General features: G+C 44.2%; 1 protein-coding gene across 1 annotated transcript in view; it reads right to left on the bottom strand.

The window, feature by feature from the left end:
- The window catches only part of POLR3B (RNA polymerase III subunit B), a 157,526-nt gene that overhangs the window by 137,193 nt on the left and 2,181 nt on the right, over positions 1–18,152 (bottom strand). Inside the window, exons 2-7 of the mRNA XM_077468461.1 lie at positions 11,895–11,927; positions 10,758–10,814; positions 5,194–5,258; positions 2,273–2,348; positions 2,084–2,184; positions 225–316 (exon numbers count right to left, since the gene is read on the bottom strand). Coding sequence (XP_077324587.1) covers positions 225–316; positions 2,084–2,184; positions 2,273–2,348; positions 5,194–5,258; positions 10,758–10,814; positions 11,895–11,927 — 424 coding nt within the window. The remainder of the gene's footprint in view (positions 1–224; positions 317–2,083; positions 2,185–2,272; positions 2,349–5,193; positions 5,259–10,757; positions 10,815–11,894; positions 11,928–18,152) is intronic.

The raw sequence follows: 18,152 nt of genomic DNA, 5'->3' as shown, positions 1-18,152 counted from the left end.
TTTAGGGGGGGCTCGACTGTGGCCAGTGGGAATGGAAATTTTCCTGGCGTCCGTGGGAGGAATGGTGCCCCACCATTGGTGTCAGTGGGAGGAATGGTGCCCCAAGGGCCAGATAAAGGCAAGAAAAGGGCTGCATCTGGCCCCCCGCACCGCAGTTTGGAGACCACTGCTATAATGCACCTAGGTACACATTTCCCTACAGAACAGTAACCGTTTTCTCTAACCTGGATCCAAAGGGCATTCATTTAATTTGGCAAACTCAGCTGGAGTCTTCCCTGTAAGAACACAGTTGGAACTGCGAAGCATAATCGGCATCCTACAGCGAAGAAAAGAGATGGAAATTGCAGTGAAAGTAATTCAACCAGAATGAAGAAAAAATAAACGCTAAACATATATAAAAATTCACAAATGTAGATATGTAAAGAGTTCTCGAAGCTTATCAGGACTACCGACATATCAGATCATTATATAGTTGCGTCATTGTATCATAGGAGGTGGCACTATATCATGGTTCTAAAGCAGAACTCCAAGCAAACATCCATTCTTTTTTACTGTTCTATAATTTCGTTTTTTTTTTATATACATAGAAGTTACCTCTAAGGAGATGTATCCATCGCTAGGATTTCTGCCCAGTCTTGTAAAATGGCCATAGGACAGACCTCATTAGAAGTAACTTTTTTACATAACAGTAATGACTAAAAGCCATTTGCTTGGAGATTTACCTTCAAAAGAAACCTGTCATGAGAGATACATGGAGGCTGCCACTGCTGACCACTTTCTGAAAATCCAAGTTGCCTGGTTATTATGGCTGGATCCTGGACAAGCATTCAGATAAGTTTTGACTTTTCTCTAACTACTGATCTGCATACTTGTCCCAGGCAAGTGGGACAATTTTTTTTTTTTATCAGAAATATATGGAAAATATGGAAATATGCTGTTCACATCCTGATCTGGTGACCATTCAGGAAGCAATCCACAAATGTTTCTTCATTTGCAGATATTTCCAACAGAATTCAATGTACAGTATATTAAAAAAAAAGGCAAACAACGGAACCGTAAAGAATTGTATTTGATTTACTGACACTTTAACCACTTAAGCCCCGGACCAATTTGCAGCCAAAGGACCAAGCCCCTTTTTGCGATTCGGCACTGTGTTGCTTTAACTGACAAATGCACGGTCGTGCGACGTGGCTCCCAAACAAAATTGGCATCGTTTTTTTCCCACAAATAGAGCTTTCTTTTGGTGGCATTTGGTCACCTCTGCGGTTTTTATTTTTTGCGCTATAAACAAAAATAAATAGAGCGACAATTTTGAAAAAAATTCAATATTTTTTTGCTATAATAAATATCCCCCAAAAATATATAAAAAATTTTTCCTCAGTTTAGGCCGATATGTATTCTTCTAAATAATTTTTGGTAAAAATAAATAAATAAATAAATTAAAAAGAAAAAACGCAATTAGCGATTATCGATTGGTTTGCGCAAAACTTATAGCGTTTACAAATGGCACCATTGTCATTTATACAGCAATCAGTACTATTTAAATGCACGGATTCCTGTGTAAATGACACTGGAAGTGAAGGAGTTAACCACTAGGGGGCAGTGTAGGGGTTATGTATGACGTTATGTGTTTTTTTGATTGTAGGGGGCGTGGCCTGGCATGTGACGTCACTGATAGTCTTTCCCTAAATCAGGGAACAGACAATCCGTGACAGCCACAGTAGGAAGCACAGACCTCTCCTCGTTCTTCAGCTCTGTGACCAGATCGCAGGACACCAGCAGCGATCGGGTCCGCTGGTGCCACAGCCACGGAGCTCCCAACCCATGGCTGAGCACATAAAGAGCAACGTATAGGTACGTGCTTGTGCCCAGCCGTGCCATTCTGCCAACGTACATTGGCGTGAGGCGGTCCTTAAGTGGTTAAAAAGAGTTCCCATTAATTTCCAGCACAGGCACCAGAACAGGAAGTGAGAAGAATTCTCCCTAACAAGGAAGCTATAAAAAAGGGAAGGGTTCAAATCTTTCTCCACCCTATCCAAAAACATTCCTGTACAACATTTTGAAATCACATTGCTTTTTTCACCTGCCAATTGGTAGAGCATTGCGGATAATCCTCTGACTTCCTCTGGTATACTCAATATCAACTGTGATAGGAGCGGAATAGGTCATGTCTCGCAGACGACACTGGGAGGATAAAACAAAAGGCAGAATGTTTTAGAATAAAACCTAAAGCGAAGATAAAAAATAATTAAAAAGATTCATGAGACTTTACCTCATGAGGAGACACTGGTCGCGTGACATTGAAGCTTTCTTCAACATCTGGAGCTCCAACATATATATTGAGGTACCTTTAAATGAAAAAATAAAGATACATTAATGGCAACAAATTTCACACTGCAGGCGTTTTTCAGGCACTTTAGCACTAAAAATAGCACCTGTAAAGCCCCTGGAAAATGCCCCATCTACAGTCCCAGTGTGAAGCCCGAGTGCTTTCACACTGGGGCGCTGTGCTGGCAGAACATTAAAAAAAAGTCCTGCAAGCAGCATCTTTGGGGCACTTTAGGAGCGGCGTATATACACCACTCCTAAAGCGCCCCTGCCCACTGAAATCAATGGGCAGCGCCAATGCGCCTGCAAAGTGCCTCGGCAGTGGCGCTTTTAACCCTTTAATTTGGCCACTAGTGGGGGTTAAATGTTCCCCGCCAGCAGCCGAAATGCGCTGCTAAAACGAGTGTCGCTTTACCGCACTGTCAGTGTGAAAGGGCTCTATGAGCTCCACTGGCCTGTAGGTCCAGCTAAGAGCTGGCCCTAGCCAGTTCCCGGCAGGAGCCATATGCCAGCAGCCAACTCCCAACAGAACCCGCAGCCATTTGGTTCAGAATATTTATTTTTTCTTGTTTTCCTCCTCTAAGACCCAATACAAACTATACAACTTTTGTTGTCCGATTTCCTTTAGATTTACCAAAACCATGTAGTGCAAGGGCCTGCCTGATTGCATGGAAAAAATTAAAACTCTTAAGGTTTGACCTCATTCTATATAGTTTTGGTAAATCTGCATTAAAAAAAAGTAAAAAATAAATAAAATTAGGGCTGTGGAAATTAAAGATCAATTCCTTGATTAAATGTTTTTGATCGATCAAAATTCTTTTGATCAGTACTCACCTCTCCACCAGCTTCTGGGTCTTCAGGGAGTTCTGTCGGAGATCAGGTGACATCACGGACATCGACATCAGTGGACTCCTCCCCCCTTCCCCAAGTGCCTCCGTCTGCTAACGAAGGGAAGGGGGAGGAGTCCGGTGCCGTCAAAGTTCTGATTGAACGTAACGCGTACGGGGGAAGGAGCTATGCATGACGTCACCAGCTGCTGCCCTACAGAACCAACATGATTGACGGCTTTACATGCTGTGTTTTTATCATCTTTGAGTAGTTTGTGTTTGAACACAAAAATGTAATCTTATACTTAAGCAGTGAGCACTTAGATCTTTTCTTTCTACCCATGACCTGGCATCCTTGCTGAGATCTAAGGAGACGTGAAAGAAGTTTATGGTCCATGTTAACCCTTTTGATACACACTTGCATGACCACCTGTTTGCACAGGGGTCCATGCCATAAGGTGAGAGTGATTAGTTAGAGGTGGAGGGATTGTCACGCTACTGTGGAAAAGAATAAATAAAATAAAATTAACTTACAAACAGTTAAAAACAAGATAAAAAACAGCAAATTCTTGCAGCTTAGAAATCCATGTGCATGGAAAGGTCATGGTGTGTTCCAGCCGCGCTTTAAAAACAGTGGAGATAACGTATCACAATCAAGCACCCTACCGGTTTCATTGGTACGCACCAATGTCTTCAGGGGTCACGTGATCGTAAATGTCAGGTCCGCTTTATTACAAGTCCGATGGTTGGGGAATGTCCAATCCATCCATCTACTCCATAAAGTATTGAAGAAACATACCAAAGGTATAGAAGAACTTAAAGTCAAAGAGATACTCGCTGAATTAGCAGGAGCTCAACGGTGTTGATACGCTTCTGAAATTTTAAATAATTCAGTATTAAGTATCTCTTAGACTTTAAGGTCTTCTATAGGTTTGTTATGTTTCTGCAATACTTTGAGTAGTATGGAAGGATTGATCTGGATTGGACATTCCCTAACGGGTAGCCTTGTAATAAAGTGGACCTTTCATGACTCTTGAAGACGTTGGTGTGTACCAATGAAACCGGAAGGGTGCTTGATTGTTATATGTCGTCATCTCCGCTGTTTTTGAAGCGCATCTGGAACACACCACGGCGTTTCCATACACAGGGATTTCTAAGCTGCAAGAATTTGCTGTTTTTACCTGTTTTTTTAGAATAAAACTGGCATACTTCACTATGGAAGCCCTTTCTTTTTAATTTTTCCCACTAACCATTGAACAAATCTCTTCAAATCGTTCTGTTCCTGGGAACATGCTCAAACGATCTGGATTCACTTTGGTGTGTGTGCGTCCTGGAGGTCGGTTAAACCACTCCTGCTGGATATATCCATATGCGCTTTATGACTACCTGTAATAGGGGTCATGGAAGTATGGTGAGTAGGATGTGTGACAGCTGATGGTGGTGGAAGATATTTCAGTCAAATTTACCTACCGTCCAGCAGGGATTTGAAGAATATGTACACTAACTGAAGAAGTTGATACATTGTTTGAATATTCACTATTTGCACTACTGAACTTATTCTGTGTTTCGACTTTTTATACACATTATCATGTTGGTGCTCAGTTGAAATCACTTTTGCACTTTATTAGGAAAGGAACACGGTTTAATCATTTTAGTATTGATTTTTACTTATCCATTTTTTTTTCCAACGTTCTGCTCCTTACCAACTTTCACCTGTTTAATCATTTTAGTTGCACTAATTATCTTTCCACTTTGAGCTGGTTCTGGGGTTTTTAACCCCTCATTCACATTAAAACCTAGGTCTGTCTTATGATGCGAAAAATACAGTACATTTTTTGTGTACTCAAACATCCTGGCGCATTCCCCTGGTGGCACGCATACCCCAACCCAGAAACCACTGTTCTAGGACAACTGGAAATTATTTTCAGTGCCAGTCAGTGTCCGTTTAGAGATGTGCATCTAGGATGCAACAAGGTGAAAAAACAGGAACCTTTACAACCCCTTTAAAGCTACTTGCATCACAATCACCATTACTCACTTAAGGTACCACATGGGGTCTGCGTCACTTGTCACCTTCTCGTTCGCTTTCATTATTTTCTTAATCTAAGAATCCAAACAAAATATTATTCAGTGGGACACCCGAGAAAGCAAAAGCGTCTAAAATTAAGTACATCTAAAGCCAAAATCTTTTAGACAGAGTAGGGAACAGTTAGATCCCCTGTCAGGTTTTTATTTCTAGAAACATATACACATAGAAAAGCGATGGCAGAAAAAGGAGTAGTTCAAAGAGTCTGCCCATTAAAAAAAAAAAAAAAAAAAGTTATAAGTTTTTTTTTCGTTAAATAAGCATTAAGATAAAAAAAAAAAACCTTGTGTGCAGCAGTCCCTCTAATACTTACCTGAGCCCTATCTTGATCCAGAGATGTTGCATGAGAGACTTGGCTGTCTGGGACTCCTCTCCTCACTGGCTGAGACAGCAGCGTGGCGCCATTGGCTCCCGCTGATGTCAAAGTCAGTAGGCCAATGAGGAAAGAAAGGGGGCAGGGCCAGGTCAGGCCACGGCTCAGTGTCTGAATGGACACAGGGAGCTGCAGCTCGGCTCTGGGGGAGGAGCCGGGAGCGACGAAGAGGGACCTGAGAAGAGGAATATCCAGGCTGCTCTATGCAAAACCACTACACAGAGCAGGTAAGTATATAACATGTTTGTTATTTTTAATGAACAAAAAATATTGACTTTAGTATTACTAACTTTTTTGTCAGAGTATAGATCTATATATCTATTATAGATGTGTCCGAAGCAAGTTTGAAGCTATTTACTGTTGCACTATCTGGAAGTTTATTCCAATCCACTACCCTTTCAGTAAAATAATACTTTCTAAAATGAGTTTTGAACATTCTTCCAGTTGATTTCAGGTCATATCCCTGTGTTCTTGATTTTGGTTTTATGTTGAAAAACTGCCCTCTTGAACCTTATTCACCAACTTGATATATTTAAAGGTTTCAAGTATATCTCCCCTATTGCTAAAATGCTTCAAACTTTACTGAAATCCCATGAAGTAAAGGAGACAATTTCACCAACATTTAAGGAACAATGAGCAATTTCAGAAGCTGACCTCATTACTTGCATTGTATAATCGCTCTTTCTGGTTTTAAAGATCGATTTTTGGCCAGTTTCAACTGGTCCCCCAATTAGTGGGGCTCCTTTGGCTTGCAGGCTTCTGCAGTGACTCTGCTGTTCGCACTTCCGGGAACAGACTTACATGCCGACGTGAGGATGCCGCATTTGTCAACACGCACAGGGAGCCTCTAAGATTGAACATGGCTCAAAATTTGGTAAATGGTGGGGCATGTTTGGGCCCTGGCACTATGAATGATGGGACATGTAGTCCTGAGGACAGGGATCATGTGACTTATAATAACATTACATGTGTGCATTCCCCGACAGGAAGTTCAAGAAAGGTGCGCAGAGAAACCAAAAGACTGTGGCTGTAAAAAGAACAAAGGCTTTAGTGCTACTTTAAGGACACGTGGGTCTGTTACCTTAACCCTTTCGCTGCTAGGCCCAGTGCTCCATTTTTACCCACAGGTGGCCAGACCAATTTTTGCAATTTTTCCTTTGCCCTTTTATTTTTCAATCTTTGTAAAAGACCCCCCAAAACCATATATTTCTGAAAGCATATGACCAGAAGAATAAAAAGAAGGTGCTACTGATTTCTAAGGTCTCACGAGATTTGCACAAATGTTTATCAAATCAAAAAAAACATTTAAAAAAATCCACAGCAATTTTTACAAAATTCCTACTAAAAATGAAAGCGCAAAAATTGTATTGAGGTAATAAATAAAAAAATATTTATCAAAAAACACAGGTTTTTTTATCTTAATGCAAGGGGGGACGACTGCTACATACAGGTTTTTTTTATCTTAATGCATAAAATCGATTAAAAAACCTTCTGCTTTTACAATCACTGTAATTAAAATGTCACATAGCGAAATACACAATTTTTTTTTCTTTTTTTAACAGTTGCGTCTATTAAAACCATGTTCAGCGGCATGAACATGTACACAAACAAAATAAACACCATAGATAAATGGTCATAGGAGTCCTACAAACACTAATCCAAAACGAATCCAGTCCTGTGATTAGTATTATGCCTCGTATACACGATCAGACTGTCTGCCCGTGTGTGGGCTCCGGCTGACTTTTTCTTTCCAAAATTCCAGCGGACTTAGAAAGAAGTTTTGACTCAAAATTGTCCGCCGGACTATCCGCCCGTCTGTGTGCTAGTCGGCCAGACTTTTGAAATGAACGGACTTGCCCACACGGCTCTAGGTAGACGGGACTAGAGAAGGAAGTCAATGTCGCCGCCTCCATCGGCGAGATTGACACCTCGCTGGCCCCGTCACCTGGGAAAAAAAACGGCGTGGGGGCCCCCCCCAAAGTCCATATCCGAGCACACAGCCCGGTCGGTCAGGAAAGGGGGTGGGAAATGAGCATGCGGCCCTGCCACCCCAAAGCACCTTTTCCCCATGTTGACCCGACAACTCTGGCTGTTGGTTGTCAGGGTCTGCGGGTGGGGGGGGCTTATTGGAATCCTTATTAAAGGGGGCTCCCGGATTCCAATAAGCCCCCCGCCCGCAGACCCCGACAACCAAACGACCAGGGTTATCGGGAAGAGGCCCTTGTCCTCATCAACATGGGGACAAGGTGATTTGGAGTGGGGGGGACCACAGGGCCCCCTTTCCCCAAAGCGCACCCCCCCATATTGAGGGCACGCGGCCTGGTACGCCTCAGGAGGAGGGGCGCTCGCTCGTCCCCGCCCCCTTTCCTAACCGGCCGGGGCTGCGTGCTCGGATAAGGGTCTGATATGGACTTGGGGGGGACCCCCTCCCCATTTTTTCCCAGCGTAGGGCTTGCCCTTTAAGTCCATACCAGGCGACGGGGCCAGCGAGGTGTCAATCTCGCCGATGGAGGCAGCGACATTGACTTCCTTCGCTAGTCCCATCTACCTGGAGCTGCGTTCAAAATGAACAGACTTTTCTCCGTGTATGGGCAAGTCCGTTCATTTCAAAAGTCCGGCGGACTCCCGCCATAGTCCAGCGGTTTGTTCGCTGGAAAAGTCCGGTCTTGTGTGGGAAGGTCCGCTCGTTCGGAAAGTCCAGCAGACCTCCGCTGCAAAGTCCGGCGGTTTGTCCGCCGGATAGTCCGATCGTGTGTATGCGGCATGAGGCTGGCCATAAACTATACAATTATCTTATCCAATTTCCTTTAGATTTACCTTCAACTATGTAGACCAAGGGCCTGCCTGATAGTTTACAAATTGAAAGAGTTTAGGTTTGACCTCATATTACATGGCTGTGGTAAATCTAAAAGGAAAGTTGATCAAGAAAATTGTATAGAGTGTGGCCAGCCTAAGAAACAGCCTAGGGAAATGTGGCAAACAAGAATCTGACATTACCATGGATTGGGTCAGAGCTAAATGAGGAGGGACTAGGAGAATTGAGGGCTATGGTAATGGGAAAAAGAAGAAGAGGGAGAAAGAAAGGGGGAAAGAAGGAAGAAGAGGAGGGAAGATGGTGGGAAAGGAGTAGTGCGGATAAGTAGGATACCATACACAAGACAAGATACAACAGATAATGTTCAGTGTTGATATCCCATGGTATTTAACTGAGGGTTAATGCCCTGTGCCTCTATCCAGCCAAAATACTATATTTCTAGTTGTCCTGGTGACCATTGTCACAGCTACAGAAAGTGATGGAAAAAAATAAAAAATAATAATCCAAAATTTTCTTCAGGACAGGGAAGTGGAAGAAATCTTCCAATGGGACAAAACAAAAGTTCCCCAGTACATGTTCCAGCTGGCCAGCAAATACAATTAAACAGTTCCAAAAAAAAAAAAAAAAAAGTGTGGTCCCTATCTTCTAATTGGGAAGTTGTCTGCAGAGGGGGGGAAATTTTCCAAGGTGAGGAAGAGAAGGAAAAAAACGTACACAACTGGGCACACAGAAAACAATTATACATTTATCCTTTGGTTTCGCATACATATTAAGGGGTAAACTTATGGGTTAGGTCAAGGATCACGCTCAAAAAAACCTGAATGGAGAGAAATATTTGGGTTACTGATGCTGGACAAACAATGCTAGTTCTCTGGCTGACTATGGCTTTGATGCTTTCAAATAACTATTTTAAATCAGGAATTCCGACTAATTTATATATTTGTTCTGGGACATTGTACCAAAGTACTGAAGCCACTGGATCAGCATGAGAAGCAAGCAAATACTATTTTCATAAGCAAAGTATTTATATCAGGGATGCCCAACCTTTTGAAGAGCAAGGGCCACTTAAGCGACTTGGTAATCGGTCACGGGCCACAATGAGCAGAGCAGGCGGATGACAGCTCGGTGCTGAGCGGACATAGCCCACTCTACTCTATGGGTCCTCTGATCCACCCTGACGGAAGGGGATTGACACACTTCTGTTTTTTGCGGTTTTGTTTGCGAATCAGATTGGAGGTAGGCAGGTGTAAAAGGACACATCTGTTTACATCTGCCATTTCATAGAGGTGAATGGAGAGTTCGATTGTGTGAAAGGGGCCTTTCACACTAATGCAGTGCAGTGCACTTGTGTCTTTCCTGTGGGTTACCTACACTTTGCCATAGACTTCTATGTATTCGTTCTGAAAGCTAACCAAACCCGCAGGTAATAACAGAAGTCTATGCCTCAGTGCAGGTAACCTGAAGGTGCACTGCACCTGCGGATCAGTTTGAAAGCAGCCCAGTAACCACTGCGCAGATATGCCCATATATACACTGCAATTTTAGTAATAAACTGACCTTTAATAATTCTTTCATTCAGGTATCGCCTGCTGTTGCTGTCCCCGGCAGAGTGAATTTGGTATCACTCAGCCTGTGGCAAGAGACGGCTTATACAGCTCTGCTCCATATGCTTTGCCAGCTTCATTAACAACACAGATGCTCTGGGATGGCGGGTCTGCAACTCATGATCTGGGCTTGCCAATCTGCCATATCACAGAAAGGTCACGGGCCACATCAGAGAGCTCCGCGGGCCACATGTGGCCCCCGGGCCACTGGTTGGGCACCCCTGATTTATATTCTCTTAGTAGAGGCTTCCTTTATAAATACTGTACACTTCTTTAACCATATCATCCTACTGATCACATTACAAGTACACAATCATATTACAATTCTGTATTCTAATAAAAAGGCTGTTACTACCACCCATTATCACACAATATGTATAAACACACAGTTTTCAGGGAAATAGATTGTATAAAACTATAAACATAAAAGATGAGAAGTATTTTCACATGCTGTTGCTATATTGAGCAATGCCTAATGAACATCAAGGCAAATTTAGGGCACGGTCACACCAGCACCTACACTAAAATGCACGAAAGCCGTGTACGTTGTTTTTCACGTGCCCCTGCATCAAGCCTGCATGGTGCGAAACAAGCCTTTAGGGTGGAGCCGACTAGACTCGTCTGAAGCCAAAATGGCTGCCGAGTACTTTTACACCACTAAATGACTCAGTTTAACAATAAAGATAAAAAATAAAAAAAATAAAAATAAAAAAAAAACACTTACCTCCACATTGATGAAATAATTGAAAGAATCTATGTGTTGCTTCACAAGACCTTTCACCTGTCAGGAGCAAACAATGGTAGAAGAAGAAATCACAAATATCTTCCTTCGATACACGAAAATAAATATAATGATTAGCATATCAAAAGGCAAAAAAGTTGTTTTTTTTTTTAGTTCAACTCCAGGAAATAAAATTCTACTTTGCATTAAAGCTGACCCCAACCTGCAAGGGTAAGAGTTCGTTTAGGTCTAGGGGACTAGTTATAATGGATTTACTCACTCCTTCCTCCGCTTCCCTGCACTGCTAGACCTGTCCCTATAGTCTCTTCTCCTCTGTACTCTAGAGGTCTAAAGTCTTAACGCCAACAAGACCAATGCAGAGTCCTTCACTAGAAATGAAGACGCTGAAGGAAAAGTCTACAATTTTCTACAATCGAAGCTTGGCAAGCACTACCTGCAGGGGAGTGGTGGATCAGGGAAGTAAAAGTGCTTTTACTCTCCCCTAGACCTAAACACACAGTTATTCCTTGCAGTGTGTGTGCAGCTTCACTCCAAGGTAGAACTTTGAAGTTTCACGAAGCTGAACTGTTGCTTTTTTTTTGTTAAACATTAATGAAGGTTTGAACATCTGTAAGACTTTTACTGCAATCTGCATCCCCATAGAGGAAATTTTTATTTATTTTCTGTTTTAGTGGCAACATAGAAAAATCTAGGAAACTTTTCAAGGTCACAAGAATCAATAAAAAAAAAAAAAATAATAATAATAATAATAATAAAAAGGGAGAAATTGTTCAATCGGCTGAAACTTGGGCACTGGTTAGCCCCATCAGGTCAACAAACAAATTTAAAAATGATTGTTTGAAAAGCAACACCTATCAGATGCAGTCATCGTTCAGGTATGCAGGCGGCCGCAGGTGCTGCAGTTGCCTAAACAGCTGTCAGCGGAAATTCCTTCTGCCACACTTTTTAGTGTAGATGGAGGAATCTACGGATTTTCCACATGCTGAAAGACCTCTATATGCATGTATGGCCATAGGACCCTGCAGAAATCCATGATTAAATTACAAGGTATTGAGTAATACTCTTCGGTTGAAAGTAAGAATGTTGTACTTGTGTACAATGGAAATCAGTAATTTTTACCTTAAGAAATGCTGGAAGCAGCTTCCATTTTTCCTGCAAGAGAAAATAAAAATATTACAAGGGCATCTTTAAATTGCAGACATCCACAGGTAAGAAGCTGAAGCTGTATGGATATTAAAGTTGGAGCGGTGATTGTTGACTGAGGTGTAGCCTCTAGTACCGACATCCTGATTCTAGTTTACCTACAGAGTTAAAAGAAACATGTAGAGCATTTCCAACATTTACAGAAGCTTAGAGACTGTCAATAAAATAAAAATGTGTGTGGGGGGTTTCCTTTGAGGCCAGGTTCACACTATTGCGAATTGGATGTGCGCACCCAGCTCGCATGTCAAGAGACTGTGACAGCTCTCAAAATGAGAGAAATGGAGAACAGGGATGCACCGGACCCCTGCTGTGAGCCGCTCCGTACAGCAGTGAGGAAGGTCAGAAATGCTAATCTCTACTGTTGCTTGTGTTGCCAAATGCTACTCTAGAGCAGAGACAATGCCACCTGAAGAATCTTTGAAAGTTGTAATTTCCATGTAACTCCCCCTCATCCGCTGCGCTCAGTTGGTCCTCCCACTGACACCAATATAATTACAAGACACAGTAGTGACATAGGAGTTGGGAGAAGGAAGCGCTGAGCTCATTGGAGGTCCAGCATCCAATACTCCTGACATGATACCGTATATACTCGAGTATAGGCCGACCCGAATATAAGCCGAGGCCCCCAATTTACCCCCAAAAAAACTGGCAAACTTATTGACTCGTGTATAAGCCGAGGGTGAGACATGCCTGTCCATCCCTGTGTGTGTGTCCGTCCCTGTGTGTCCGTCCATCCCTGTGTGTGTGTGTGTCCATCCATCCATCCATCCCTGTGTGTGTGTGTGTGCATCCATCCATCCATCCCTGTGTGTGTGTGTGTCTCCATCCATCCATCCATCCCTGTGTGTGTGTGTGTGTGTGTGTCTCCATCCATCCATCCATCCCTGTGTGTGTGTGTGTGTGTGTGTCTCCATCCATCCATCCATCCCTGTGTGTGTGTGTGTGTGTGTGTCTCCATCCATCCATCCATCCCTGTGTGTGTGTGTGTCTCCATCCATCCATCCATCCCTGTGTGTGTGTGTGTCTCCATCCATCCATCCATCCCTGTGTGTGTGTGTCTCCATCCATCCATCCCTGTGTGTGTGTGTCTCCATCCATCCATCCCTGTGTGTGTGTGTCCGTGTGTGTGTGTCCGTGTGTGTGTGTCCGTGTGTGTGTGTGTGTGTCCGTGTGTGTGTGTGTGTGTCCGTGTGTGTGTGTGTGTGTCCGTGTGTGTGTGTGTGTCCGTGTGTGTGTGTGTGTGTCCGTGTGTGTGTGTGTGTGTCCGTGTGTGTGTGTGTGTGTCCGTGTGTGTGTGTGTGTGTCCGTGTGTGTGTGTGTGTCCGTGTGTGTGTGTGTGTCCGTGTGTGTGTGTGTGTGTCCGTGTGTGTGTGTGTGTCCGTGTGTGTGTGTGTGTCCGTGTGTGTGTGTGTGTCCGTGTGTGTGTGTGTGTCCGTGTGTGTGTGTGTCCGTGTGTGTGTGTCCGTGTGTGTGTGTCCGTGTGTGTGTGTCCGTGTGTGTGTGTCCGTGTGTGTGTGTCCGTGTGTGTGTGTCCGTGTGTGTGTGTCCGTGTGTGTGTGTCCGTGTGTGTGTGTCCGTGTGTGTGTGTCCGTGTGTCCGTGTGTGTGTGTCCGTGTGTGTGTGTCCGTGTGTGTGTGTCCGTGTGTGTGTGTCCGTGTGTGTGTGTCCGTGTGTGTGTGTCCGTGTGTGTGTGTCCGTGTGTGTGTGTCCGTGTGTGTGTGTCCGTGTGTGTGTGTCCGTGTGTGTGTGTCCGTGTGTGTGTGTGTGTGTGTGTGTCCAGCCTACCTGTGTCCCGAGCCTCCGTCCCGTGCCTTGCCTCCGTCCCGTGCCGTGCCTTGCCTCCTTGCCTCCGTCCCGTGCCGTGCCTTGCCTCCTTGCCTCCGTCCCGTGTCGTGTCGTGCCTTGCCTCCGTCCCGTCCCGTGCCATGCCTTGCCTTGCCTCCGTCCCGTGCCTTGCCAGGATCGCCTCGGCGGCCATTCTAAAATTCAAAAGCCCCGCCTCCGCCTCCGCCTGTGATAGGCGGAACACTGAATTTCCCAGCAGCCTGTGTTCCGCCTATCACCGATATCGTCTCATCCTCGTACTACGGACGAGGATGAGACGATGTCCGTGATAGGCGGAACACAGGCTGCTGGGAAATTCAGTGTTCCGCCTATCACAGGCGGAGGCGGAGAAGGAGGCGCGGCTTTCAAATTGTAGTATGTCCGCCGTCTGTCTGCTCGATACGCTGATCGAGCAGTCAGACGGCGATGACTCGAGTATAAGCCGAGGGGGGCACTTTCAGCCTCAAAAAAGAGGCTGAAAATCTCGGCTTATACTCGAGTATATACGGTACTTTCTTCAGGTACCCAGATAGCAGGCAATTGAGCTTCAAGCTTGAATATTACTTGCTAAGCTATTCCTAAACTTGCCTGGCTTCACAAGTTTGTGGAACAATTGCAAGTCTGCATTGCATGACTCCAGATCAACTTTCTTTGCAAACGTTCTGCAAGTTCTGGTTCAGTTACAGGGGGTCACTTCGGCTGAATTTGGAAAACTGTCAACTAGAACTTGTGCTTCAATGTTCTGCAAGTGCACAACTTACCAGTAAAAATGTGCAGCAAGTTAACAAGACTTACAATTCAACACTGCCATAAATTCATGGCAAGTTCTCCTTGCTATCCGGGTAGAGGCTTTTGGGCCCATTCACATCAGAACATAACACAAAAACACATTAACATGTAATCCAGTTACTCTTATGAGGCTGCTTTCACACTGGGGAGGAGAGTCCATTAGCGGTAAAGTGCCGCTAGTTTTAGCAGTGCTTTACAGCTATGTAAGCAGTGCTTTTCAGCTGCTAGCGGGGTGCTTTTAACCCCCAAGAAGGGGGTAAAAATGTCTGTGTTGCCGTGCTTCTGAATACAGCGCTCCCAAACCGGCCCAAAAATGCTGCTTGCAGGACTTTTTCTCCCCAAGCACACCACCCCAGTGTGAAAGCACTCAGGCTTTCACAATGGGGAGGCATGAGAGGTTTTCAGGCGGCATTTTTAGTAAAACACTTGAAAACTGCCTGTGTGAAAGGGGTCTAAAAGTAGTGCATGCACTACTTTTGCTGCAATCCGGGGGAATTTCAGACGATTCAATTGCATCACACTGAATTTCACAGGAGCGTGGAACGTATTCCTGTGTGATTCTGATGTGAACTAGCACTTTCTGCTTTACATTAGCATTCATTGGCATGGGCAGGAAAGGCGAGTATTTGCTACTGTGAGGGGTTAGCTCGGCAGCGGGTGTGTGTGACCCCCCTGGATGGGTTCACAACACAAAATCAGGCACAGCAGACAGCGTTGTAGGTGCAAAAAACAAAAGATGCGGTTTATTTATGCTACATGCAGTTATACATATAACAGCCAAACAAAAATAAAACATGAAAATAAATCCTGGTCAGCTTGACCTCTAACTACACACTTAGATTCCCTGTCTAACAACTGAGTGCAGCCTTGTGCTGCACCAGTCCCTGTCTCTGTTGTAGAGGTTTGCCACACAGGCGTTAACTCACCGCACACAACAGATATCACACTCCCCAGTCTATACAACACAAAACTGGTTCCAGGATGGAGCATCTCCCTAAGCATGCTGGGGTTTTTTGTAGAGGTCTTAATGAGCCCACTTACTTCAGCTGGGCTCATTAACTCTTCCCCTCTAATTGTAAAAGTCTGCATAAAGCCTGAATCTAGGGCACACATATTTCCCATACTGGATACAACCAGGTGACTTTACCTGCGTGCTGCCACACTATCCACTTTAAAAAGGCAAAATAAGCCCTGTAAATCCAGACACTGCTGAAAAAAGGTAAATATATTCCTTATTTTTTTTTTAGAAGTATTACTATTATTTGACCCTGCGCTGACCCTTCACTACTATTAAAATGAAGAAAAAAAAATAGACTTTTAGTATAATTAAAATAGTATCACTCACTGTAATAAGCATTTTTCCCTTTAGTGTAATGCTTCTATTAACAATCACCAGGCTATGTAGCAGTATTTTGTCCCAAAAACGTACATTTGCCCACTTAAAATTTGTTCGGCTGGTTCTATTGTTGCAACACTTCCGAAAACTTCCGGATTGGGAAGTCCTCACTGCTTTGAGACTCCATGTCCCATGATTCCTCACAGCCAGCCCATAACGTACATGTGTACTCGCTTTAACATTAACAGGTGGCCTCCTGAATCCAGCTCCTTATGTGCATGTATGTCGGCTCTAAGGCCTCTCTTTCACATGAACGATCCGTTGAGGTCCGCCTGTCAGTTTTTTAGGTGGACCTGAACGGATGCTCCATAGAGGTCTATCGAGCACCACATGTCTGCCGACATCCGACCCGCTCCAATCCGAAAAAGTGTGAGACGGAGGAGAAAAACTACTTTTCCATCCGTCATTGGAACGGGTGATGAGGGACTGTGTGGTCCATCATCATCCAATTTCCCATAGGGGAGAGCAGCGCTCTGACAGGTCCGTCCCTGTACAGTGTGCAGAGACGGACCTGTCATCTTCCTGCTCAGCGAGGATCGACGGAGCGATCCCCGCTGAGCAAGCGGATGTCCATGGGGCGGGTAAGCATGGATCCGCCCCATGTGAAAGAGCGATAATGCTATAAAAGTGGCCCCCTACATTCAATTGATATTGCACATGTGCCCAATTACTATCAGGTGACCTCCTTTGTCCAGTTAATAATATGCAGGGCTGAAACAACTAATCAATTATGAAATTAATCGATAACTATTTTCATAATCGATCAGCCAGTAACATAATGGGGAAAACAAAAAATAAACAAAAAAACAAACTAAAATGAGCCCTTTATAGTAAAAAAAGAGCAAATAATCACTACTGTAAATATTACTTTCACTGTTCTACAATAAAAAAAAATTAACCCCCCGACACCAGGAAAATTTAATGAAAGCCAGGGACTTGTACAAATGCATGTATCATTTCTAATAGAATTAAAAAAAAAAATAAAAAAAAAAAATAAAAAAAATTAACCCCTTACAGTAGTGATTTTCTGCTTTTTTTTCTACTATAAAGGGCTAATTTTAGTTTTTGTTAACCCCATTATGTTACTAAACGTCTTAGACGTGGTTCACATCTATTTGTTTTATGGTGCTTTTTGCAGAAATGCACTATAGTTCATTTACATGGTTTCCTATGGGACACATTCACATCTGAAAGGGTCGGGGACTTTTAAAGCAAAATGGGGCTTTATTGGTTCAATATACTTCAATGGAGAAGCTGCAGAAATGCATGTAATGCATTTTTGCAGCAATTTGTGTTTTTTAATCTGCCCATGTACCCTTTTTTTTGTGGGGCTTCCTGTCCCACTTCCTATCTTCGGCCGCCTAGGTGACTCCTCCTCTCGCCCTGCCAGCAATCTTCTGGGACACAACTCAGGTCCCAGAAGATCGGCTGGCCAATAAGAGAGCGCAGCGCAACTTGCGCATGCACAGTGCAAGCACATCCATGAAGCCATAAGCTGTCACAGCCAGGTGCCCACAGTTACCATGACAGCACCGAGGAGAGGAGGGGGAAGAGAAGCTAGCCTCTGGTCGGCCACATCGCTGGACCGTGGGGCAGGTAAGTGTCGGTTTATTAAAAGTCAGCAGCTATGCTTTTTGTAGCTGCTAACTTTTAATAAACTAAAAAACGGGTGGACTTCCTCTTTAGTAACACCTTAAAGCGGAGGTCCACCCTAAAGTGGACCTTCCGCTCATCAGAACCCTCCCCCCCTCCGGCACCACAATTGGCACATTTCAGGGGGGAGGGGGGTGCAGGTACCTGTACAGCACAGGTATCTGCACCCACTTCCGGGATAGCTCTCTGCGGAAAGGGGCGTACATTACACCCCTTTCCGAAGGTCCCCCGCTGCCTGCTGGGAAACACAGATATCCCAGAGGCAGCGGGTCCATTCTTATTGCGCAGCGCGACTCGCGCATGCGCAGTAGGGAACCGGGAAATGAAGCCGAAAGGCTCCACTTCCTGATTCCCATACCCAAGATGTCGGCGGCAGCACCCGAGAGACGATCGAGAGATCGGCTTCGGGTGCCGACATTGCGGGCGCGCTGGACAGGTAAGTGTCACTATTTTAAAAGTCAGCAGCTGCAGTATTTGTAGCTGCTGGTTTTTAAAAAAAAAATAAAAAAAAA

The sequence above is a fragment of the Lithobates pipiens genome, unplaced genomic scaffold (genome assembly GCF_037356315.1).
Source record: "Lithobates pipiens isolate NorthernLeopardFrog02 unplaced genomic scaffold, aLitPip1_a1.2 Scaffold_8, whole genome shotgun sequence".
NCBI classification, from domain to species: Eukaryota; Metazoa; Chordata; class Amphibia; order Anura; family Ranidae; genus Lithobates; species Lithobates pipiens.
This window is presented reverse-complemented; position numbering and strand designations above follow the sequence as displayed.